Raw genomic sequence first — 27174 nt, 5'->3', positions numbered from 1 at the left:
GCCTGACCTCTTCTCTATCCCCAATCCTCAACCTCATATTAGTTTTGTCTTTACTACTATATATAAACTCTACTGCATTGAGTGTAAGTATCTGTTTTCCAAGAAAAGATGGAAGAGAGATCTATTGTCGGTAGTGAAATATAAATACTGAGAATGACTCTTTTGGGTCAAGGTGCAAGAAAGTGGAGGAATGGCAGAATTCCTGGGGCCAGTTCTTTGGTCTCATTCCTCCTTGCAGTCAGTTGGGAGGCACTGTCTTATGTTAACTGTGCCAGCAAGCCTGTTATGATCTACTTCCCCCACCACACACACACACCTTAGACCTGTCCCAGCCTCCTATGGGCCCTCCGATGGGAAGCTCTCTTAATTGAAAGACAGGAAGAGCCCTAAGCTTGAATTGTACAGTATGCCTACTCAATTTGTAGCACTATCTAATTTCAATCCTGATTTAGAGCAGAGCTACTTACCTTAATGGATTTTATTCATAACTCATAAATACCTCTGCCAACCAGTGATGGGGTAACTATTATACTTCCCATTTCATAGTGTAGAAATGGAGCCCTGAATAGCTCTAGTGTTTGCTTAAAGTCACAGTTCAGCTGGATTAGTAATTAGGGTCAACCTGGGATTTGAAACTCCATAGTTGGATCATTTCACAGTATGGTGTGTTTTCCGCAAAGTTTTGTCACTTGAGTCTGAATTCTTCAGTTGCCTTTCTGCAGCTCTGCCCTCATAAACAGACCTAAACCTTCCTTGTGACTTCACTATGTTAATGAATGGTAGCACAATATCCTGGCTTTGGAATTACGTATTTCTTAATTCCTCTTGTTGTTCAAGATGCTTAGTTGTGCTGCTGATTCTCTCCTTGCAGCATGTCTCCTTTTCTTGATGTTGCTGTTGTCATCTCTCTTCATCAGTTCTTCATTGTCTCCTGGCTGGCACCTGCAGCCTTCTTGACTCCCTTAACTGGCTTTTATGGCCTTAGGGTACACACTTTTATATCTTTTGGTATTGGGTCCTTCTTTACATGCTCTTCTTCTAGAAATCCCACCAATAATTCCAACATGACTCCATTCTCTTTTTTGCCTGTTTTATTTACCCTTTCTGTAGTACACATCATTCTAAGTAGATGAAGCCATTTTTTTTCTCCAGCCCAGACCTCTCTGAGACCATGGTATCTAACATTCTTGTCTTCATTTTCCTTGAATGTTTCACAGGCATTTTAAACTCACCATGTCCCAAAATGACAGCCTCCTCCTTCACAAGCCTGCCTTGATTCAGTGATCCCTAAGTTCAGGATCATCTATCCAATTTCTCCAGCCAAAAACCCAGGCAGGTGATTATACCTTTCCCTCCGACACCCAGTCCTCAGGTCTCCTGGAGTCTACTGCCAGTTGACTCCTGCATTTGCTTCTCTTCTAGCTAATCTGAGTGTGGAGAATGACTTGACTACTTTCTCTCTTCTTTTTCTTTATCTATAGAATGGAGACAAAATTAATCCTCTTAAAATTGTTTTCAGCAGTAAGTGAAATATGGGACACAGGGGAAGCTCTCCATAAATGATAAGGACAGTGTGAATGGCTATCATTTTCATTAGCACTCCGACCCCCATATTTTAGATTACTAGCCAGGAGTAGTGCAGTCCTCAGTCTCCTGAGTGGTCTAACCTTGGTGGAAGTAATCTCTGTCCATTAGGCTCCTCTGCATCTCCTTCTCCAGCTTCTTCTTGTGCAGACACTGCTTTTTTTTCACTCACTTTTCTGGTTTTTTGAATGTGAGTGTCCCATGCTGGTGCAGCAGGCTGAGCCTTTTTGAAATATTCCTTCCCTTTTACCTGGTCCTCTCTCTTTTGTCTAGTAGATTCACTTCATCCTCACTTACTCAGACTCAGGTAAACTTCCTGACTCCTTAGGCTGGAGGCATTAAGAGTCTTCTGTTAAGCTTCTTTTTTAATTTTTATTTTTTTAATTTTTATTTTTTTTGGGTTTACATTATGGTTTATATTTTATTTTATTTTATTTTTTTAATTTATTTATTTTAAAAAATTACATTCAAAAAATATGAGGTCCCATTTAACCCCACCGCGCCCACCCCCCAAGCTTCTTTTTTTAAAGTTTTGTTGTAGATTGTGTCTAACAAAACTTGCCATTTTAAAGTGTACGAGTGGCATTAATTACATTCACAATATTGTGCCACCATCTTAAGCATTTAAAAAATCTTGCATTCTATGTATTTTTTTTAGTTGTCTTATTTGCTAGATCATAGTCTCTGTAAACATTGACTTGTTCCTCTACTATTTTCTCAGACTATCACACAGTGCCTGGCAGCATAATAGACAATTAATGAAAATTTGTGGAATTAATATGGATCAGATGTTGCTGTCTCCCTAAAGCCACTGACTTCAGCTGGAAAGGGTTTCCTCCACCCTCACCTTACATTTCTAGGCCTCCTCTGTTTACCACCTACAGCACTTACCACATGGTGTCTGTTAATTGTGTTTATTTCCACTTGGTCTCTCTACTAGATTATAAGCACCTCGAGGATACAGATCAATTCTGCATTTACCTGTTTTCTACTGCAGCTCCTAACTTAAGAGTAGGAGTAAATGAATGAGCCAATATCCGAAAATGTCCTGTTGAATTTCCTAACCCTAGGGTGCTGTGGGAATTCAGATTGTTCCTATTCTGAAATTATCTTTTGTCCTCCATCTTTCCTCTTGCGGTATGTTTTGTGGTCATAAATCTCTTCTTTCCTTCTACAGCCATTCAAATATAATCACTGGCAGAAAGGAGCTGGAGGGCAGAAATGCACTGGAGTGTCTTGACCTCCTGTCTGATATTTATCATAGCTTTCTTAGGAATTGTCCTTGATAGGTCCTTGCTGCTTTCAAAATAAAGTTCAAGCTTTTTAGTGTGACATTCAAGACCTTCCATAGTCTGACCCTAGTGAACCCTTTCTGTCCTTATTTTCCACTCTTTTGTTGCATGCATTCTGTGCTCTACCTTAGTGGTTTTCAATCCTGCCTGCACATTATAATCACCTGGGGAGCTTTAAAATAAAATACTGAAGCCTAGGTTCTACCCTCAGAGATTGTGATTTAACTGATCTGCTGTGAGGCTTGGGCATTAGTGTTTGTGAAAGATCCTCTGGTAAGCTAATGTAAAGCCAGGATTGGAAACCATTGACTAGCTCAGTGTTTTCCACGGAATATCATCTCAAAGACCTTTGAGAAGGGTTCTATAGAAAGAAGTTTGATTAGGAGTGCATTTTATGTGCTCTTTCCCAAACATTTAAACTGACATTATCAAATGAAAAGCTCTGAGATGTCACACAGGAAAGGAACCTGTTTAACTTTAAGCTGCATGAAGGCCATTTGATCAGAGAACCTTTTATGCATACAGTACCTGCTAAGAACATCTGGAAAACTTGAATAGCACATACTTTGTGAGCTGATGCTTCCAGCCACATCTTACCTTTTAAGTCACTTCTTCATTTGACCTTCCTTAATCATCTCATCCAAACCAGACCCACCCCCATAGAGTTAATAAGGGAAAATAAGAGCACAAATAAATGGTAATAGTTTCCTTTATCTTTAACTTCATTAGCCTTCCTAGCAAAGTATTACAAAAGAAGACCAAGCAAAAATAGCTGTGAAACTCATTATAGGGAAAATGCTGTTATTTTTCCTGTAGAGAGTTCTTAGTCTGTGTTATGGGACTCTCTTCTTTTTTAATTTCTTAGCCAGCCTGCTCCAGGTGGCTTCCCCCCCTCCCCCCAGCATATAGGGATCATACTTCTGTGCATCATTGACAGAAGTATGAGTGAGGAATTGGTGAGAGATTGTGGGCTATTGTGTGTGATATATCATACCAACTGTAAAAACAACAGACAAACCAACAAAACTCCATAGAAAACCAGCAAGGAATTAGTAGGCTCTGTGAAAGTAAGCACTTTCTAATTACTATAGAATCCTTCTACAGTGGGAGGATTCAAACAGGTTGTCAGGTATGAGGAGCTTTGTGTATAAGCATTCATACATAGGATCCTAATTAAGCTACCTGATGCCCAGGGATGCAGTGATGAGTAATGCCGCAGCAATTCCTGGACCTTACTTGGAAGGGTTTTGCATGACTTGTTCTCTCTAGGTGTCTTCAAGCTACTGTTGTGTCCATGGCTCCCCAAGCCTGTCTCTTGTTCTGAGCAGAGCTGATAGGTGTAAACTGGTCTGCACACATTGTAGTGTGAAATTTCTGTGATCCACTAAACCTAAAATTATTTCCTTTGACACCAGTGATTCCATCTCATGATTAAAGCCTTTTTTTGGATTGTTATAATCACCAGATTGATTTCACTGAAGAGGTACCACTGGCGAGAATTGTCATGAAATCCACATACCAGGTGTTCTTGCAGTGTGCCATCTCCCAAATTCCCTGAATTCTAGTAGGTCGGGTGATGATCAGCCTGGTGTAAGTGGGTATAAGTAATCTCAGGATGGAGGTTGACCATTGTCTTCTTTATCAAATTTATAAAATAATCCTTTTAAATACACATCCTGCTGAGGTTTCAGAAAGTTTTAATTGTTTACTTATCACTTAGTTACCAACACAGGAATTTTCCAGGGGGAATTTGTATTTTGTTGTTGTCCACTTTGATTGTTTATTATTCTCTTTGAACAGCATGGCATCCTCAAAGCAAACCAACCAAATCAGAGTATAAGCTAGTCTTCAAGATAGATATTCCTTTTTGGTCTGTGTATTGATGTGCTCTAATGATTCCCAAATGATTTTAGCATCCTTGCAAAAGAATTTGGAAGATTCCAACCCCCTAACCTGACCTGCAGTTTCTTAAGTTCATTCAACAAATATGTATTGAATGTCTTTTACATACCAGGCACTGTAGGCATTTGGGATATAGACCATGACTTCTTCCCTCATGGAGCTTGCGTTTCCTAGAACCTTGCTACTCAGGGTATATTATCTGTGGCCCAGCAGCATCAGTATCACTTTGGCACTTGTTAGAACTATAGACTTAGGCCCCTTCCAGTTTAGATTTTATTCCTAGGTGATTAGTAGGCACGTTACAGTTTGAGAAACACTGCTCTAGTCCATGTAAACAAAAACATATGAGTTCTGTGAATTAAAGACAAGATTGTAATGGGCCAGAGAGAGACTGGGAGAAGAGGGAGTAATGGAGGATCGTGAGTCAGGATGTCTGAGGAGGTATCCTGTGGGCTGAGACTTTAATGATGACTGGAAATGAACCATGGGAAGAGCTGAAGAAGGTGGTTCCAGGCAGAAGGAAGAGCAAGTACAAAGGCCAGGAAGATCGCTGTCTTCAGGCTTTCCCAGTACTTTGTTCATCTCTGTTTTTTCTCACTGATGTGAGGGTCAGACCTTTGCCTCTCTCACTTCTGATCTGGTCAGGCTGAGGTCCATAAATTATCTTGCCTGCTTTGCCTGGACCTGGTTGGTAGCTGAAGTGAATGGCAGAGTGCAGTATGAGGGCAACCAGGAAAAGATCAAACCTTGGGGATTTTTTTGTTTTTGAGGTACTGGAACTGGCAATTAAACCCTCGACCTTGGGTGTGGGAAGCCAGCATTCAACCACTGAACCACATTGGCTCCCTGGAGTTGGTTTTTTTTTCCATTTGTTTGCTTGTTGTTTGTTTTATTTTTTCATTTTTTCATTTTTTTAAAAGATTTATTTTTTATTTATTTCTCTCCGCCCCCCCCCGCCCCAGTTGTCTGTTCTCTATGTTCATTCGCTGCGTATTCTTTTGTCTGCTTCTGTTGTCAGCAGCATGGGAATCTGTGTCTCTTTTTGTTGCGTCATCTTGTTGTGTCAGCTCTGTGTGTGCGGCGCTATCCTTGGGCAGGCTGCACTTACTTTTGTGCTGGGCGGCTCTCCTTATGGGATACGCTCCTTGTGCGTGGGGCTCCCCTACGCAGGGACCCTGCGTGGCAGGGCACTCCTTGTGTAGCAGGGCACTCCTTGCGCGCATCAGCACTGGGCGTGGGCCAGCTCCACACGGGTCAAGGAAGCTGGGGGTTTGAACCGCAGACCTCCCATGTGGTAGGCCGACACCCTTTCCATTGGACCAAGTCCGCTTCCCTTGTTAGTTGTTTTAAGGAGGCACCAGGAACCAAACCTGGGGCCTCCCATAAGGGAACTAGTGCTCAACTGTGTGAGGCCTATCAGGTCCCCAAAACCTTGGTTTTGATGAGAGCTAGCTATTCATTATAGTGAGAAAAAAACCCAGAGGGGCAGTAAGGTATGCTGGCAATGATGGCTTCAAAGAATTGAAATTTTAGATAATTGGGAGGAGGGAGAAAAGACTAATCAGGGCTGTGCTAGACATGAGAGAAAGAGAGGAAAATAAAAGTTGAGGATTGTATATATAGATGAAGTTTTTTTTGATAATTAGAGATAAAAAATAGACAGGAAGCTTTTAGCCTAATCTAAGAGGATAGACTGAAAAATACAGCATGGCTTTCAGTGTTTAAGAAAGGTGGCTTATTGCTTTACTGGAGATCAGCATTCTTGAAGAGAACTTGGTGAGGCCTTTTAGTCCTCTTTTTTTTCTTTTCCTGTTTTATTTCGTTATCTGCCTTTAGGGGTTTCTCACATCACTTCAATCTCACAGTTTGTGTTGGAGAAAAATCAAGATAATCTCTACCTAAAATGGGCACAAGAAAAGTATTTGTTCCTGCTTCTGTGGCTAAGTATGAAAATACTTTTAATTGTAACTCAGCACTCAAAGGCACCTATACATTTATGACAGTAGAACACAGGAAGGCAAAACAACAACAACATAACAGAGAGAGAGTCAGAGACAGAGTTAGGAAGAGAGAGAAAGAGAAAAGAAACAAGAAAGTAGCTGGCAGGGCTTTCTGGGACTCACCAGCAAGGAGTGCTGAGGAAATAAGCATTTGTAGGACTTGGTTGCCTTAGTGTAGTGATAGGTTCGTGGACCATACCCCTTGTTCTGTGTAGGCTGACGTTAAGCTCACCAGGAAAGGAATTTTCTTTTCCTATTCCCACTAATATCCCACTTTTCTCTCTCATCTTCCCCCCCATCCTCCCTTTTCCTTGCTCCTCCCCTCTGGTGGAGCTGAGTATAATGGTTACAGTGTTTTTCAGACTTGATAACTGAAAAGATTTGACCTTGTAAGAGTAATTGGACTTCTGGCACAACCTTGATAATGTGCTATTCTCTCAATCATTCTTAACATTTGGAGCAGTATTTAAACACAATAACCAGAGCTCAGAGATGTATGTTAGGATAATAGGTATCTATCTAGGATTTTCTTTAAAAACTACCTTCTAAAAAGCTTGATGTGAGAGGAAGGAATGTTCATTTTTAACCACTGTAATGATGCTTCAGTAAAATAAAGCTTCACCTTTGGGGACAGATTGGAATAGTTTTATAAAATGTATGTGCACTATGAATCTCTTCAGGAAAAGACATTGTCCTGTTTTTTCCTACACTAGCACCACAAACAGCACATGTATATCCTACTGGGACAAATAAAATATGGGATACTTGAGGGTATTCAATTAACTGAGCTGTGCACTGAATACTTTATGGTACATTACCCTGCAGTAAAACACCATATATGCATTTAAAGTATAAAGCAGGTTGACATTGCTTGTGGTATCACAATATCAGTATCATCACTGTTTCAGTTCAACTGGTTTGTGGGGCAGTATCGGAAATTGTTAATTATTGGCATTTTCATATGATTCAAAAGAGTTCAGCACCCCTTAAGAGAATACCTTTTTGTTGTTAGAAGAAATAGGAAAGGAGGAGCTTTTAAAAATAATCTTAATACTTTGCAAAAAAATCTTAATAAAGGAAAACTGGTAGATGTCCTATTACACTGATTCTTAGAGTTTTGTTGCTTTATTTTACTGCTTTATTAAGCCATTTTAAATATTTTGTACAAAATAAGCACCTAAACTAAAATAAAATCTAGGCATCTGGTCTACTAACTTGCCAGCAGTGCTGACAGTATGTTTATTTAAAAACTACAATTTTTTTTCTTAAATATCCACAAAATTAGTTTTGTCTTTTTTGTAAAGTTGCATTTTGATAATAAGAATAAAACTGAGTTGTTAATTTAGAGAAATAGTGCTACTTGATTATTTTTCTGTATGTTTAATCTGGACTTCTGTTAAGTAAGAAAGAATTTTTTATTAGTTTTCTGACTTTAATATAGGGGCAGGCAGTATCAGTTCCAAAAGGGGGGCAGTTTTTTTTTTCCCCCAGAAAATTTGCAACAAATCAGTGAACAAGTCAAGATAATTTGCTTTCTGATTGAAATTAAAGATTGCAGTCTTGGCTCTGTAGTGGTGAAGATAGGGAAATGGAGAGGCTTACAAGAATTTCAAAAGGATTTCAAACAGGATAGGTAAGAATTTTTCCTAACCTTTTAAGAAAGTGTTACGTATAATGGGTGAGTGCCTGTTCTTGATAAAATAGCTTCATCTTTTTAAAAAAAAATTTGCAAAGATACTGCTGTAGAAAACTAATAGTGATATGCTATTCTTCAAGAATGTTTTTCTGAAACTGCAATTGCTTTTTTTTTTTTCAGTTGGCTGTTGAAATGGTTTCCTAATAATGTCTTGTTATTCTGTTTTATTTCAACAATACATATGTAGTGGTATTGTTCCTTTTTTGATGGAAGACTAAAAACCCCATGAAACATTTTTAAAAAACTAACCATTTCTTGTGATACATCTCTGGTTATTACCAAAGTGTAGTTATCAGCATTTTCACTTCAGATTATTATGTCATTAAAATAAAATTTGTTTTTTTTTTTTAAGGAATGCAAGCAGGCAAAAGTATTCTAAATAAAAATGAGGTTTTTGTTATATTTATAAGGACCGTTTGAAGGGATGTAATTGAATTCAAGTATAGGCTTAGTAGATTTTTTGCATTAATTAAATGACCAGTGTAATTTATATCATAAAGAAAATTTATATTTTGATATTGTGTGCCTTGGTATTTGTATTTATTACTTTTTAATACAGTGATTTAATTGTGGCATTGTCTTCAGTGTATGACATTGCTTTCCAGGTATGCAAGGTAATTAATTCAGTTATTTTTGAATTGGACAATGAAGAAAAAGTGATGAAAGGCTCTTATTCATCTTTTTCTGTTTATTACTAACTGGTCATAACTCCCAGTCTGCTTACTTGACCATAACCACTTTTAGAGTTAGCTTGTTGGCATTCACATGCCAAAGGGATTTTCAGGTTGCCCTTTTAAAAATATTTTGCCAAACTGAGTTTCTTTCTTATTGTGAGTCGGGTGGTTTAGTATTCATTTTTCTTGGTTCTTTTTATTGGAAGGTGGGGAATTATAGAAGGAGGAAATAGAATCGTAGTGAGTTTAGGAAAATATTGGGTGGGTCTTTTTATTTTACTTTTCAGAAATGAATATTTTGAGGGATAGGAGATGTAATAGAAGTGCCCAAAATTGTTAATGTTTTTCAAGCTATGGCCACAGAAACGACCTTTGTTATTTTTTGGCATGAACAGTTGCCCTATTATTGGTCCTGTTGATGCTATTTTGGGCTGTCTTGGTCATCTAAAGGTAATAGTTTGGCTGTGTCCATAAAGCATCGAATACAGTAACATCCAGTAACCCCAAGAGCAGTATTTCAGAATCTGTGCCTGTTTTAAATGGGGTATCTGTGAATACTTGCTCAGGGATGCATGACCCACAGCACCTATAAATCTGATTGGAAGCTACAGTGCTGGCCTAGGCTGATGGATAGCAGATTAGAGCCCTGATTAACCATGTGATTCAAAGACTGGGAATATATTGTCTAAGCAAGATTCATCAGGTGCAATCAGAATTTCAAGTGGTCAGATGAAATTCAAATGCGTATTGTGGCTTTTCCTCCCCTAGTGCTTTTCCTTCTAGGTTTCTTCCCCCACCCCGCGCCCCCTTCCCTAAAGCTGAAAAATACTTCTTTGATGAATCTGCTCCTTACCCTAAAGCTGTCTGTCTGTTATTCATCAGAAAGCAGGTTGCAGTTCAGTGAACAGAAGAAAAGATTTTAATAGAAGCTGTGCCAAGGGCTGTAATGCATCATTTTAGGGCCCTAATTACATTACAATGACAAATATCAATGGTGACAACAGCAATAACCTACATCCTTTAATGGCTGTGCTGGAAAAGAAGTTTGGGCCCCACGCCATTAGATTAGACTCAGTTTCAAAACATAGGCCATTAGAAGTGTGTGTCCACAGTATTATTGGCTGATCACTGAAGCCCAGTGGAAAGGCCTGTAAATAAATGATGCCTCTCTAGAGCTGGGTCCTGTGGGACAAAAGAGCCAAAATTAGATGACCATGGAAGCAGCAGTGTTTCCGAGGCAACTTTAACTTTCAAAGTGAGGAATGACCTGCTTAATTTTATGAAATCACACACATCCCACCCACCCCCCCCCCCCCCCCCCCCCGCTGCCAATTAGCCTGACCATGAAAATCCATTGGCATGACAACTTAAAGAAATTAAGAAGTCTTTTAAACAAAAGGAGCCCTTTAAAAAAAGTTTGGAAGGGTTCCTCCCTCCTTTACCTTATGTGTGTAAATATGCATGAATCAGTACACAGTTTTTTTTCTTCCTTTTAAATTTATTTTTAAGAAAATACTGATTCCCCCCCCCCCCCCATAGTTGCTTAGACTTAAAATAGCCAGTGTCCAAAATTGAGGAGCAAATACCCTTGGTCTTTAGTTTGCCAGGTGAGTAAGTTTCCTAAGAGTAGTTTTTTTGCCTAGATTATGTAGACAAACTAAAGAAACTTCATTTTCTTACGTGCCCACATATTTTTCAACCCTCCTAGCAAGGGACTATTTTATTTATGTAAACAACATAATGAGGAAAATATGCTTGGCAGATGGTTCTAAGCATTAGAATAATCAGTTTGGTCTGCCCCAAAGTGTCTCATTATCTTTTATTCTCTCCCCTTCTACCTCTCCCTTCAAAAAGCTTAACAACCAAATGCCTTTGAGACTGTTTTTAGCCTGCTGAATGCTTCTCTATTTTCTTTGCTCACCCTGGAATTTCACCCCATAACCACTGTGGTATGTTCGTCCAGGTGGAGAGTGGTTTGGTGATTCCCATTGCAGCTTTTCATGGTGGTTTAAGCATTCTTAAAGGATAGTGAAATGCTCCATGGGGCCAGTGCAGTAAATTAAATCAGGTCAGCACGGTTGGGTTCTTATTCACTGATGCTTCTTATTAATGCTGGGTTTTTGTCCATCCTTTCAGGAATGCAGACTGGGATGAAGAGCTTAGGTTTGAAACTTCATGGTGAATTTGTATTTTCTGTTGGCTGGCAAAGTTTTTAAGGTTCTGGCATTTAAAAGATTGCATAGCTTACAAAGTCAAAAGGGTTACTGATGAAAGAAGGAAACCTAGATTGCACAAGTAGAGTGTCACTGTCATTCTGGTAATGACTTAGCAAGAAAAAGAGCATTTTCATCCTCTCATAAAATGAGGAACTGACCCTGGAGGAATTTATTTTAAGAAATTCTCAGGAATAGTAATTGCTGTACATTTTCTGCCTTTCAACATTTCTCACCTCAACTTGTTTCCCCATCCCATCATTAAAATACAAACTATTTGGTGTGTCTAAAAAATCGTGTGTTCATACATCACATACCAAAGTATATAAGGTGCCATCTGAAAGTAAAAATTACGATGAACACTGGTGAAGTGCTGGAGAGGTTTTTAAAGGAAACATGTAGTGATAGCATTTAAAAAAACTTTTTAAAGCATCCTATTGGTGTAGAAATTCTGTACTTCCAAAAATTACTAGAAAATGAACTCTTATTATCTGACACTGTCCGGACTATTGCGAATCTGTGGTATATAGATATTTAATATCCCCAAGAATAGTATCCATTATATATATGAATTGTTTTCTGCTAAGTATAGTAAAATTTTAACATGTTCTAGACCTATGCACACTGAAAACCGTGGTGTGGAACACATTTGGAAATTGTATGGATGAAGAAAACATCCCATTCTCGAACTAAGAACCTGAGTTACCAAGAATCTGACTTAATTAATTTGGGGCAGTTGGATGCTATTCTTTTGGTAGGTGGGGACTGGAATGTAAAATTCCAGTGACTTTGTTAAGGCAAAGATCATAAATGTAGAAATCCAGTGTGCTTCTAATTGAGAAGTTGGGATTTAGAGAAGACTCTTTCTATGGGAACTATCTGAACTCTAAAGGCTTAGGGTTTTATTGAAGAAACAAAATTGGTAAGTGCCCTATTGAAGGCTTTTGGAAACTGATTTTCAGTTATGAAAATTACTTCCCATTTTATGTTGTCTTGATGCTTGCAGGTTAACTTTTTGAGGTGAATATTGGTTCACAAATTGTGTTATTAATGTGGCACTGTTATTACTACCACCTTTTAATAGGCTTGCTGATGAGTTTTCCTCTTCCTTTAGGAAATACCCCAGTCTGAATAGAAAGTGTGTTTTAATATCATCCTGTTAATATTTGAGGAATCTGTAATCAGTTGACTGTTCTCTTTATTGCTTTCCTTTCCTTTTTTTTTTTTGCAGGCAGAGATTGTCAAGAGACTGAATGCTATCTGCGCTCAAGTCATTCCTTTCCTGTCCCAAGAGGTAAGGAAGTTGGTTTTAGGCACTGGGCTAGAAGTTGCCATTTTACTGGTTTTTGCAGAAAAGGGATTGTAGAACTAACTCTCTGGCCTTCTGAGTCCCTTGGTATTAGAGTTTCACATTTCTAAGGTACAGTGTTCTCATTCCAACTTCTACACCTTATTAACATTGAGTGGAGTATAATTTAAATGTATTTATATAATGGAATACTTTCTAATGTGCTAAGAAGAATTCAATTTTAAAATATTTTGCTGTCATTGTACGGTGTTGTATTGCTCAGAATTTTGACTGTCATAATGTCATCTAATAGGGTAGATTGACAAATTGCCAGGAAGACAGTAGTTTGTTTTATACTTTTGTCACTGGGCATTAAAAGTTGTCAGAAAGCATATCAAGTAGAAAGGCTTTACATAGTAAACAAACTAATGTAACTTCTGGCTAACTGCTTTTAAAAAGTTACTTATTACCTGATTAAGTTTTTATTTGTCAATGCATTTAGGAAAAGACACCCAAGATGAAGTCAATGAGCTCATTTCTCTGAGTACCACTTGGCTTAAAATTAGCCTTTGGTGACAGGAGCTTTGCACCTTGCGGGGGCCCAAGGTTCGGTTCTTGTACTTTCTCTTGCTCATCATGATGGAGTGCATGTTGCTGCCAGACAAACCCAGGACAGCTGAAAATCAAAGAGGTGTATTTCTAGCACATGGTGGCTTCCTTGTGGCCCTTTCTTTCTTTCTTCTCCTTTTCTTTTCTTTTCTTTTCTTTTCTTTTCTTTTCTTTTCTTTTCTTTTCTTTTCTTTTCTTTTCTTTTCTTTTCTTTTCTTTTCTTTTCTTTTCTTTTCTTTTCTTTTCTTTTCTTTTCTTTTCTTTTCTCGTCTCGTCTCGTCTCGTCTCGTCTTTTCTTTTCTTTCTTTTCTTTCTTTCTTGTAGCTTGCCTTTGGTAGTTAAAAAGTTCAGGTAAAAATGTTGGAAAGAGATAAAATTTACTTTTGTATTACTGACTCCTTCATTTGCTCAGGTAAGATCAGCTGTGAGAAGAAAGAAGCTAATAGAGTATCTATCTGCATGTCTTTGCAGCTTCTGTGCTTTGTGTTTTCTTCGACTTTCAATGTGTTGGGTCACTGCTTTCCAGAACAGCCAGTAGTAGTATTCGAGCATGCATATGTATTACAGATTAAGTGGATTCCTATGTGATTTCTGGTTTGGTTAGACTGTAGTAACCAAGGGTAGCCTTCACCTTCTTCAGGTATAGATCCCTGGGAGCACTCATTCACAAGCAGTGGGCTTAGTTAACATCCTGAATTCAAATGTTCTTCTGGATAACTAACTACAAAGGATATATAGTGTCCTTTCTTCCGCTTTAGCTGTGACCACAAAACCACCAGCCATCATATCCTCATTTAGCTATTCTACTCTGGATTTGCTTGTGACTAGATTGGATGGAGTAATGAATGAGGGAGTCAAAGAGTATATTTGCATTTCTTTTGGAAACCTGGCTGCCCTTGCCCTGATCCAGATCAGTGTGTCTTTTTTAAACAACCCTGCCTTATGGAGAGGGAAAGGGAGGGTGGCAAGAATGTGTAAATCACAGAGCTATAATGCTGTTGAGGTGTCATGCCCTAAGATAGCAGGGAAGAGTTTGAATCATCCCTAGGATAGTATTAGACTTAAGCCTTTGTGGGTACAGACTGCTTTTATAATCACTGATAAGCTTTATTACAGTGGCATTTCTGCAGGATCTGTGGGGTTATGTTCAGAAATGGAAGGAGATCTTGGGTTGTTGGTAGAGCTGTTTGGGTGAGCAGGGCAAGTAGGAGAACACTGTGTAATGATTGTGTTGTGAGCAAGACTGGTCTGAAAGTACTTGGCCAAGGAAGTTGTACCCTGTAAAGGAAGGTCATGGGGAGATACCAGAAGATCCTGCTTCTGAGGCTGGGAGAATTAGCATCGTAATCTCACCACCTCCTATTTAGTGCCTAAATGCTTTGATATTTCTTGGTTGGAATCTTTGATTCACCTATAATGACCTGTGTCATGGTTTTCCAAATACTAATTGTGTGTATATAAAAATGTGTGGGTCGCAACATGTTTGTTCCTGTCAAATCAGGGTCCCTCAGATGTCCTGTGTGAACATTGCTTCCCTCTTTTCCTCTTTTGGGCCTTCTGTGAGAATCCTTGCTTCCACCCTGAGGCTAGCTGGACTCTAATCTGGAGGGAGGGGAGGAGGCAGGTTATTAGAGGAAGATGAATTCTATTTCCTGTCTCTTCAGAGGCATAGAAAATCACTCTTGCATGGCTGCGAGCATCTCTTGGTGCCAGGACTGAAGGTTCTTAATCTGATCTTCTAACACTGGCTCTTGATGTGATAGTCCCACTGCCAAAGCGGCAGCTGTGCCGTTAGAATTTATTTAAAATGTTTTTATTTAAAAATTAAGCGATCCTATTTAGGAAAAAAGAAAACATTCTCTAAAGACTACTACATAAGCTACAAGATAGTGGTAGAAGGAATTTTGAGCATCTGAAGGCAGACTTTTTAGAGTTTGACAGGAACAAGAGGTAAATTTACTTACAGCTGGTATTAAGTCTTATTTCAATTTAGTTTCCACGTCCTACTTAAATGTACTTGCTTAAGTTGTTTATGTCATTTGCCACATTTTTTAAAATTAAAAAAAAAAACCTTTACATTACTATAATATATAGTACTGAATGACAACTATTAAATAAATTTAGTTTTAACTACAAGACTTAGAAATAAGTTGTAGCACTGTAGCTCAAACTTGAAGTGTGTTTTTGTATTATAAGAATTACAGAAAAATTATTATTCATTTAAAAACATTTAAGGGAAGCGGACTTGGCCAAATGGATGGGGCATCTGCCTACCACATGGGAGGGCGGCGGTTCGGACCCCGGCCTCCTTGACCTGTGTGGAGCTAACGCAGCAAGATGACGCAGCAGAAAGAGACGCAGTTCCTGGGCGGCTGATAAGGATGGAAGTGGTCGCAGAGGAATGCACAGGGAGTGTACACAAGAGAGCAGACAACTGGTGGGGGGGAGGGGGCTGGGGTAGGGAAGAGAAATAGGTTAAAAAATAAATAAAAACATTTAAAACATTATAGCCAATATATTTTAAAGATGTGCTTGTTGCAGTCATGTGAAAATACTTCCAAAATCTTGGGCATTAGCCAAAAGTATTACCAACTTTTATCATTACAAGTGACCATCACTTGCAGTTCTTCAGATTTCACAGAATTCACAGAATTCCTAAGATTTTTTGAGAGTTTAGAGAAACCTTGAGAGTCCTTACCTGCCTGAAGATTATCTCCCACTTTCTACCCCAATTTCTTTTTCACAAGACAGATCTCAAGTTAGTATGTGGGTAGTTCTTTTCTATCCAGCTTTGGATCTCATTTGCAGAGGAAGAACTATATAGTCTGCTACCTGTTGGCAGTTCTATAAGCAAAGAGATGCCAAAATGATGACAGAGTTGCATCAAGGTCAAGTTCTGGCTTTCCTTTTGCAAACTACATGGCTTACTATAACTGAGTGATGCTGTGTGATCTTTAGCAGGTAGTTTGTCTCTTTAAGCCTCAGTTTCCTCATCTAAATGAGGAAATTAATTATAGCATGGAACTCATGATTGCTGTGAGGATTACTTGAGATTATACACATGGAGTTTAGCACATAGAAAGCATCACATGATGTAGACTAGCAGTAGTTAATAGCTGCTGAAGCAGGAGCAGTGAAGCTCCAAATTTGCTTCTGGGAAGACCTGGAATCAGCTCTCCCATCACTCCCTGCCACCATCCCCCACATCCCATACCTTTTAACCATTGCTTTTTAGAAGAATGTAAATTGGTCATCTCTCCTTCAAATGCCCTTATGGGGGGGAAATGTAAATTAAAAAACTGAACCTAGCTGAAGTAGCTAAAAGTCTCAGTGAAACTATAGGTAGCCCTCAAATTGATTCTTTTCTAGCTCCAAGATTTTTTTCAATTCAGCAAGCACCTGTCTCTCCCAAACCAGGAAGCAGAGATCCAAAATGTGGCAGTAGTTCAACATGTAGAGCTTACTTCAGCAGAAACAGTGGTTTTGGGTGGGGTCTGTGAGCAAAGCCATCTAGAAAAACAAATTTCTCAATCCAGTTGGGGACCTACTATTTTCATAATAGCTGAAGTTAGTTTTGTTTTTAAAAGTAGTTTATGTGAATGGACTCTTTCTTAAAATTATTTATTTATTTATTTTTAATCAGAGGTTTCAGTATATAGCTTTTAGACCCGTAGACCTTCGGGGCCCTCAGCACACATGAAGGATGTCAGTAAATGCTGACTCTCTTTCAGTGTCCCACTAACAGTTCTGCCCTCTTCCATTCCTCTACCCCTATTCCAGGAATATGCCTTGTAGGATATTCTAATGTTGACTAAAATTTACTCATCAGTTATACCTTGGCATCAAGTTATAGCAATTCTTCTAATTTGAAAATTAGATGGGCACTGCCTCTTACTAGCTTTAGCTTTGTGCTTGGGAAAGTTGATGTCTCTTGAGCCTTAGTTATCTATAGAATGAGCAGAATAATCACATCTTCATGGTATGTCTTAAGCATGTTAAAATGCAAAGCACTTGGCATAATGTTTCTTACTTGTGGGCCCTTGATAAATGCTGGTTATTTTCTCCTTTCCTACTGTACTTCCAGGGAAATGGATTCTGATCCAGGTTTTTGGGAGGGGTCCCAAGAAATTTAGAGAAGAGGGACTTAGGGACAAACAGGAAGGATTCAAACAGTATTTCAGGAAAAGCTGGCTGGCAGTCTTCCTGTGAAGTGTTAACTAGCCTTTGGAGCTCCAGGGGCTGATTACATCAGCAGGCACTTACCTCCATACAGATTATCTTCCAGAAGGAAGGAGATAATTTATTTTCTTGGCAAAGCAGTAACTATTTGTCTTAGTTTATTTTTTTTTATTTAATTTTATTTTTTAGAGATTTATTTTTCTCCCCTCTTTCCTGTTGTCTGTTCTCTGTGTCCATTTGCTGTGTGTTTTTCTGTGTCCTCTTGCATTCTTGGGGGCACCGGGAATCTGTGTCTCTTTTTTGTTGTGTCATCTTGTTGCATCAGCTCTCTGTGTATGCGGCACTACTCCTGGGTGGGCTGCGCTTTTTCGCATGGGGTGGCTCTATGTGGGGCGCACTCCTTGTGCGTGGGGCTCCCCACACAGGGGACAGCCCTGCATGGCTCAATACTCCTTGCGCGCAGCAGTGCTATGCGTGGGCCAGCTCACCACACTGGCCAGGAGGCCCTGGGTTCGAACCCTGCATATGGTATATGGATGCTCTATCAGTTGAGCCATGTCCACTTTCCTGTCTTAGTCTATTGACTTAAGCTTTAAATATTGGGCACTTGACTGAGGATCTGATTTGGAGGAGAGGTGTGTTTTTTGTACTTTTATTTTCCTGGATTATGAGCGTCGTTTTTGAGATGGGGCAGGGTGTTTTCATGGTGATCAGTAACATGTTCCTAAGGCCTTTGAGAATCTTGCAGTCTGTAGGTCCACAGGTGAACATTTATTTCATTATAGTTGAAAATCTTCCTTTCACAGGGTAAAGTCTGTGTTTTTTCCAGAAACTTGTTCCACAGGTAACAAGGAGTGGAGTTCACAGGAACAGCCATGTTAGGAGAGAGGCAGTGTTATGAGAGCCCCAGGACCTAGGATCCCATCCTACTCAGCCTGTTGCTTCCTTTTAATGTTGAGCATAATGCTTAACTTTTCTGAGTTTTAGTTACCTTATCTGTATAATGGGATACCTGCACTTTAGGATTGTTACGTGAGGATTAGTGAAAATGTAAAGGACCTAGCTGGATATTTGTCTACTTTAACAGAGATCAAAGGAAGAGTGGGTTAATTAAGATAGAAGTTTGTCTCTCTCACCTAACAGTTTGCAGGGAAGCTGCCTTGGCTAATGTGGTGACTCCATGATGTTGGCAAAGGTTCCTTTTTATATTAATGGTCATCATCCCTAGCACATGGTTTCCATCCCTGGGTTCTGTGTTTCGCTTTTGCTCCCACCACGTCCTGCCCATCCTGCAGGGAGGAGAAAGGAAATGGCATGATGTAGAAGATGCATGCAGTTTTTGCTTGACTCTGCAGTGGCCAATACCTAGTAATCTGTCTACAGTTTGCTGCAAGGGAGGCTTGGAAATGTAGTCTTAGCCAAGTGGCCATTGTTCCCATCTAAAACTTACACTAATGTAAGAGAAAAGGAACATTGGGGAAAACTAGCAGTTGCTGCCAGATGTAGCACTTAGCACAAAATAAAAATAATCATTATTTCCAGTATTGATTTGAAGAGATGACATATTAGACTAATAGTTTGTCTTTACATAACAAAATTCTAGGTCTGACAATATAATCGGCACAACTGTTGTTCTAATTTATCACATAAAATATGAAATAATGCATAGTTCTTGTTGTAGATTCTATTCCTTACAATTAAAACCTTGGGAAGGGTCACCCATCAAGTATTTTTTGTCATTCTTACATTTCATGGGAGTTGAAAAGAAACTCATATAAACAGTTGTGGTCCTTGTGGGCTGTCTAGGTCTACATATACAATCTCGACGGGCAGCTTATGCTTATGCCTAGACTTAAAAAATACAAAGATTCTTGAAGACACCTCTCAATTGAGTGGGGAGGTATACCACCACACTTAGCCCTGCCATATTTTGTAGTAGACTTGGTGGAAGGAAAATGTTACATGGAACTAAAAAAGTTGTTAACCTCTTTTAATGAGTAGAACATTATGTGACTTAAGTCCTTAAATTGACTTTTCTTTTCTCACAAATTTCCATTCATACTGTCTTGTGAATATATATTTTTCCTTAAACTAGAAATGCTATAAAAAATACCTTTCAGTGTCTACTCTTCCCTAGGAATCACAGATGTATGTTGGATAGGGGTCACTCTTGGTTTTGTGGAATTTTAAGATATCTCAGAAAAATTAGCTTAGGTTGATTCCTTTATAGCATTCAACTTGACCCATTGTAATGTCTAGGACCTCAAACATTTTCCAAACCACAGCCCAAAAGTAACCTGAAATGTATGTATCTTACTGGAGCGAGTAAGAGAATAGTAAATGGCTCCTTCTTAATTCTCATTTATTAAACCCCATGTCGTCGTTACTTTGGAACATTGACATTATTTGTTTTTATTTATTTATTTTTTTTTAATTTTTTTATTTTTTATTGACTTTGTAATAATATTACATTAAAAATATATATGTGAGGTCCCATTCAACCCCACCCCCCCACCCCCCCTCTCCCCCCTCTCCCCCCCCCCCCAACAACACTCGTTCCCATCATCATGACACATCCATTGGATTTGGTAAGTACATCTTTGGGCACCTCTGCACCTCATATACATTGGTTCACATCATGGCCCATACTCTCCTCTATTCCATCAAGTGGGCCCTGTGAGGATTTACAATGTCCGGTGATTACCTCTGAAGCACCATCCAGGGCAGCTCCATGTCCCGAAAACGCCTCCACCTCTCATCTCTTCCTGCCTTTCCCCATACCCTTTGTCCATTATGTCCACTTTTCCCAATCCAATGCCACCTCTTCTATGTGGACATTGGATTGGTTGTGTCCATTGCACCTCTATGTCAAGAGGAGGCTCAGATTCCACCTGGATGCTGGATGCAATCCTCCCATTTTCAGTTGTAATCACTCTAGGCTCCATGGTGTGGTGGTTGTCCTTCTTCAACTCCATCTTAGCTGAGTGTGGTAAGTCCAATAAATCAGATTGTAGGTGCTGGAGTCTGTTGAGGCTCAGGATCTGGCTATCACATTGTCAGTCCAGAGATTCAAATCCCCTAAATATATCTTAAACCCCAACATTAACTGCACCTCCAGCACATTAGCATGAAAGTCTTATGAAGGGAGATCCCATCTGAGTCCAGATTCATCACACATAAACACCATTTCCAAAGAGGGGCCATCTGCCCTGGTAGTTAACCCCATCGGTCATGACCATAACTCCCATGGGTCTCTTTAGCCCTCAAAGGAACCAATATCTGGGGGTTGTATCTGCTTTATCTGTCTCTCTGACTCTGCTCAGTTGTGCATGAGGGCAAACCTTCTGCCAGCCTCCAGACTCTTTTTTAGAAACTCGTAGCCATATAAACTCATTTCTCCTTTCTATTTCCCCCTTACTTTAGGTCAAACAGCATTTTAAAGTCATGGTATTTTATGTAGACATGGATATTCTGCTGATCCGCATTGAACCTTCCGTATAAGGTCATTTTCCAGTTGCATCATCAGTTGGTAGTTGATAGTGGTCCCTCGTTGCCAGGGAGGCTCATCCCCGGGTGTCATGTCCCGCGCTGGGGGGAAGGCATTGCATTTACATGCTGAGTTTGGCTTCGAGACTGGCCACATTTGAGTAACATGAAGGCTGACAGAAGGAAATTCCCAGGCACAAAGTTGCTCTAGGCCTTGTTCTTATTTTGGGTTTATCAGCTCACAAGCAACACATTATTCGTTTTTAATTCTGCTTGTTACAGCTTGTGTCAAGTCATTCATTGTCAAAGAGAACGGAATCCTACTCCCTCCCTGTTAGCCCTCCTGTAATTCCATAGCTCAGTTTTCTTGTTCCTTGAGTTGCTTAGACTGTGTTCATGTTGGAAGCAGAAGCAGGGTTGCTTGGAGGGTGGTGGAGGAGGCCCTGTAAGTCCCCACAGTAACAATACAGGATTTGCTTGGAGGCCTGGGCTTACAGGTGAACCAACCATGGTTTTCCTTGTATACCATTATTTTAAGTAAATATTGATTTAGTAGATGAAATAAAGAATTCTGGTTTTTTCCACATTTAACAATGGTTCTCTGATCCTTAGAATTTTTAGAATATAAAAGAAATTAGGAGTGACAATTTTAAGACTTTTAATCTTATTTACCTAGGGAAAGAGGAACATTCCAATTAGAATGTTTTCTGATGGAAATTTAATTTTAACTTAAAACTTGGTTTTTATTGCTTTGTTATCTTTCCTAATAAGCAGTCAGTGTTTTTCTCCAGAATTCTCTGGGTTTATTTGGGTGCTCCAGATTGCATTCAAAAGGTAGGGGGAAAAATTCACAGTTGTAACTAATGATAGTGTGCATTTATTTAAATTACAATTCCAATAGACCAGAATAGCTGGTCATATCAAATGATAAATGAATTGCTGTTTTGGAAATGTTATAAATTTGGTTGTTTTGACTTGAAGTAAAACAACCCCTTTTGTTACTTTATGAGATAATGGGTGTATCCTCAAGTGCTATTTTTGGGTACCTGGGTTAATGTGATACTGGATTACTCCAAACCACATTTTGCATGTATATAGTAATTGTGAAATGGAACTTGGAAAATGTGATCAGTCACTTTCATATTGTGCCTTAGGGAGCAAATCCAGTGGTTACATGCACTGATGGCAGTATTATCGCTTAGTGATGGCACCAGGTTAGCTCATCGTATTGCTTGTTAACTTTATAAGGAATCAATGGTTTGTAATAACGTGGTTTGATATAAGACAGCTTGGTTGAAATCACCAGAGATCCTCTGATAAGCATGCAGTGACACCCCTAAAACCACCTTCACGTAGCATTCTTTGCATGCCAGCAAGCCTGTACATGGCATGGCTGCTTTACATTCAAGGCCATTTTGTCAGTGCTGGTACTGTGTTATAACATTACTATATATCTAAAAAATATCCTGAAATGAATAATATACATGGATTGGGGCATTAGATGATTTGGTTCGGGTTTTTTGGTTTTTCACAATAGGTGTGAGCCTAAGCATGGTCATCCTTTGTTTAAAAAATGTAAACATAATTTTTTTTCTCCCACAATACTGAAAGAAACACCCAAGAGCATAATGCTGTCTTAGGTTCCACAGTGGACTAATAAGCTTGCTGTACATGACCATGTGTTTTGGGCAATAATGGGCTGTTTGGTGAGATCATGTGGTGGCATTATGGCCTGGTTGCCCTCAGGAAGTAAAAGATGATTCTCAAGAGATAGAATTTTTTTTCTATACGTTTAAACGTGAATTTCCTAAAGGCAGTAATGCCTTTGGAATCTCTATGTGTCTCAAAAAATTAATATGCATTTAAGAAACTGATTCATTTCTTTGACTTGCAGTTAGGTGATAATTGGATTATTATTTCTGGAACTAAGCTTCTCAAGGTACCTTGAGTAGAGCAGCATTGTCCAGTATGGTAGCCAGTAGGTCTGTGTGGCTATTAAGATTTAAATTAAAATTAAGTCAAGTTGAAAATTCAGTTTCTTTGTCAAAATAGCCACATTTCAAGTGCTCAGTATCTACTCATATGTGACTAGTGGCTGTATAGAAAGTTCTATTAGATAGCACTGGACTTGTAGCATTTATTGGATATAACACTGAAGAATGCTGTCCTCAAGCAGGTAAGGATGGAGACGTCAAGGCTAAAATTTAATCAGTGGGAAAAGATTTAGATCAGTGTGAAAAAACTTCCAGAGTATTTTCCTAAGAGTTTTAAATCCCATGTTCCAAACCTAAAATTGTTTGAGAGACAGAACATATTTGCAATTTGAAGTTCTGAAAAGACTTGCAGTTTACCAAATGTGTTAGCCAGTATTTTCTTGAGAAACTTATATTTTTTGGAATGTCATTTAGGAAAGGCTGACTTGGGGGGAATAGGTTAAATTTAAACTTGATTTATGTCATTAACTTTGTTATGATTGCTGGAAAAGGCTTAGTGGGATTTTTAGCCTGACTTGACATGGAATGACACTTTTCCTTAGATTTGATCTTCTCAGCATACGTGAGTATTGTGTTCTGGTCCAGTTGAGCATGATCAGAAGAGTAGGCAGAAGGATGAATGGCATACATCCTTCAGTGACACAGAAGTATTTGCTGAGTGACTTGAGAATGTTTAACCTGGAAGAGAGAAAACCAAAAATACTGCATTATGCCGTTTTAAAATGTCCTATAGAGAGCATTTAGAAGTGGAGTTGGATCTAATGGAGAGACTTAGAGGGAAAGTAGGTTTCTTTACTCAGTATTAGGACACACTATTCCAAAATGGAAGAAGCTTGTTAATGAGGTGGTGAGCTACTTTTCTCAGGAGGTGATCAAACAGACTAAATGCATGCTCATTAGGACTTGACAGAGATTTGTCCATTCATAGGGTAGTGCCTTTTGGCCTGTGGTTGGTTTTGCACACACTCCTTACTCCTAACTCCCACAGCATTTAGAAATCTGTCGGCGTTTGGAATTATTGAGTCTTTTGTTTTTTATTTGGTTGTTAAAAATGCCTGAGGGCACTATGGCATCTGGGTCTGATGATCTCTAAAGGTTCTTTCTGTTACAACTGGGTTTTTATGAGTGAATGGCTTTTTACGTACATGTGGCTAACATGTGGTTAACATGTGGCTAATGATTCCTGTTGGTGGGAAAGTTATTTGGTCCAAGTACAGGCTTGAGCATCTTTCACCCTAGAATAGTTTAACTCTCTAACTCTTCCTCTCCAATCTGGTCCGCCTTCCTGCCACCCTGTTTCCTTCCTGTTCCCATTATCAATGTTACTGACATTTAAAACTGATATTACTTAGCTGCTCAACTTTTTAAATAATACTTCCTCCTAGGATGTAATCAAACTTCTTTACATGCCGTGTAAAACTCTTTACTGTTTGGTGTCCTCTGCTTTACAGATTGCATTTCCCACTAGTATGTGGTTCTTCAGAGATGCTTATGTCATACTCACCTGTATTCATTCATTTGCCTGTGTTGTTCTTTTTGTGAATACTTTTTTCACTTTAAAGTTTTTGTATGTGTTTCTTACCACATTTGGGGCTACATTGGCTGTCACTACTGGTGTGGTACTGTGGCAGAAGGGGGATATGCAGGAAGTGGGAGAAAAAATGAGATGTTGGGTACAGTGGGTAGAGAGAAACATATGGGAAAGGTGAAGAAAAGGAGAAGAAATGGCAGACATAATGGGAAAGCCATCAGAGTTTTAAGAAAAACTTGCTGTATTTTTTTTCTGAGTCAGAGAGCTTAGTTAAAATCTGAAACTGGAAAAAAAAAGTGCCTCCCCTGTATCAGTTTACAGGAGAACTTTGGGCTTCTTCCTTGAGTGTTCACTTTTCTCATTTGATCTTTTGCCCAATCTTCCTGTCTAAGTTTTAATTTTCACACCTTACCTGGTGCATGCTTCTTTAGTCTGTGGTTTAATGTTATTGTGTGGCTGCATGAGCAATGTCAGGATGTTTTTGGTTCTTTCACAGTGTGGGGGGGTGTGGGTGGGGAAGGGAGACAGTCTTTGCCTTAGGGAGCTTATGTTCAAAAAGATCCTTAAACAGCGAATGACTCAGAGTTGTAAGCAGAAGTAAGAGAAGTAAAATTTTGAACTACAGGTATGGTTCAGATACTGTATTATATCTGAGCCATACCTTATGGCCATCGCCATCAAAGAAGTGGAAGTAACTGAGTCATGACTCATTGTCATTTTTGCATTTTAGCAAGAGTTTCTTTAAGAGCATCTGATATCAGAGTTATGGCCCACTGGTGTTTTCTGTTTTTTTTCTGTAAGTGCACTTGATTTTAGTGCTGAGCCATAAAGATATTCCCACTGCCTAAGGCAATTGGAATCCAGTTTATGAAGCAAAAGTTGAATGATCTTCCTTGTAGAAAGACCCTAACTAACCCTAATTCAATGTATTTTCTCTATCTCTGTCTTGTAGAACTGTTCTTTGAATAGTTAATATAAAGTGGATATTATTGCAGAAATACAGAGAAATGACACATAGTAAGAGCCTGAAAACTTTTGTTGAATGAATGAATGCATGTGTGGAATGAGTGATATGTGTATTAGATGTGTGTACATGTGATTCTTTGGCCTTTATTTTCTTGGAAGTTTCGAGCAGCCATTGTTCCTTGCATATTGAGAAAGTAGAAAGTGGGAATCCCATAATTTTGCCATAATTCCTTCACGCTAAGTATTAAATAAACCCCACATGTTGTCTTTTTCCATTTTCCATGTACTGCCATTTTTTAATATGCCGAGAACCAAATTGCCTTAAATCTAAGCATGAGCTTGGTACATAAGAAATGCTCAAAAAACATGGTCAGGCCGACTTTAGGGGAAAATTGCTGTGAACTTGCTATTGTATTGACTATACTTCTCTATTCCTTCTACTGTGTTCACAATTCATTAGGATTTTTACTTTCTACAGAGAAAGAGAAATGAATTCTTTCACTTTGGCAGACACTTTATTGAAAAGTAAGAGAATGGACAGAGGCAGGTGTAAAAAGACTTCGGGATTGTTTCTTAAGCCCTTGTTTTGAAATGGAAATTCCTACAGTTTAAAAACAAAATAAAAAATATATAGTTTAATACACAGAGTTCATTAAAAACTTAATATGCAGTTGACATTTTTCTTTCCATTGATCATAGGTACAAATAACACATTTCTGTTAGGAAACCAAGGGGGAAAACACTGCATTTGTAGATAATAATTTGAAACAATTTCTCCAGCCTTAGCTGGGAAATGAAAATAGTGGTGTCACACCCTCGTTAACTTCAGTCACTGTGTATTCCATGTTTTAGGACTGTGGACCAGGTACTTCAAGGTGCATTCCATATTTAGCTAATGACTTAGCCTTTTGTTTGTATTCAATAAAATGATAGCTGAGCTTCATATTCACTTCAAATAAGCTGAGAAAGTTGGCTCAATTTCTCAGTATCAACCAAAACAGGACTCTCATTTGATTCTTCATTCACTAAACCTAGTTAAATAAAGTTCAAAAGATACCTATCTTAGAGCATATTTAAATTGGTAGATACTATAGAGTGTTAAATTGTAAGTTGGGAGTAATATTCCATTTTGGGTGTACTTAATATAAGAAAGCATTTGTGAATGTCCATATGTACATTAGTTCTTCCATGCAGAGACTACTTTCTATATTTTAGGAGGTATCAGGAATTGAACCCAGGACCTTGTATATGGGAAGTGGTGATGAACCACTGAGCCCTATCCGCTCCTCAGTGGGAGTTGGTCTTTTGTTGTTGTTGTTGTTTTTATTTTTAGGGGCTACTGGGGATCGAACCTGGGACCTCATATGTGGGAAGCAGATTCTCAACCACTTGAGCCACCTCCGCTCCCAGAGACTTCTGTACTGCCTCATTTTTCCAGCATTAGAAAAATTATTGGCGTCATTCTTGCTCGTTCTTTTCTGACCTGGATCATGGATATAGGGATTTTCCAATACTACCATCCTAGTTTTTCAAAAGAGAAATAACTGAAACTTGTAGGATTTAGGTTTTTCTGTTACATTTGAAAGAGATACCTAATGCGCATAAACTTTACTACTAGCAAGGTTGTCTATTTTTCATCTCATTAAATATACAGCCCTTCATGACAGGAATTAAAATATTAACCCTTATCACATTTCCAGAAGACATGTAAACATTGAATTCTGTGTGTCCTTCCAGTGTCTACGCTAACAGATAGCAGG

General features: G+C 38.8%; 1 protein-coding gene across 9 annotated transcripts in view; it reads left to right on the top strand.

Moving 5' to 3' along the window:
* The window catches only part of TLE4 (TLE family member 4, transcriptional corepressor), a 145323-nt gene that overhangs the window by 21934 nt on the left and 96215 nt on the right, over window positions 1-27174 (top strand). For all 9 annotated transcript variants that reach the window (XM_058301609.2, XM_058301610.2, XM_058301614.2 and 6 more), the window contains exon 5: window positions 12593-12655. In XM_058301609.2, coding sequence (XP_058157592.1) covers window positions 12593-12655 — 63 coding nt within the window. The remainder of the gene's footprint in view (window positions 1-12592; window positions 12656-27174) is intronic.

The sequence above is a fragment of the Dasypus novemcinctus genome, chromosome 8, assembly GCF_030445035.2.
Source record: "Dasypus novemcinctus isolate mDasNov1 chromosome 8, mDasNov1.1.hap2, whole genome shotgun sequence".
Classification (NCBI taxonomy): Eukaryota; Metazoa; Chordata; class Mammalia; order Cingulata; family Dasypodidae; genus Dasypus; species Dasypus novemcinctus.
This window is presented reverse-complemented; position numbering and strand designations above follow the sequence as displayed.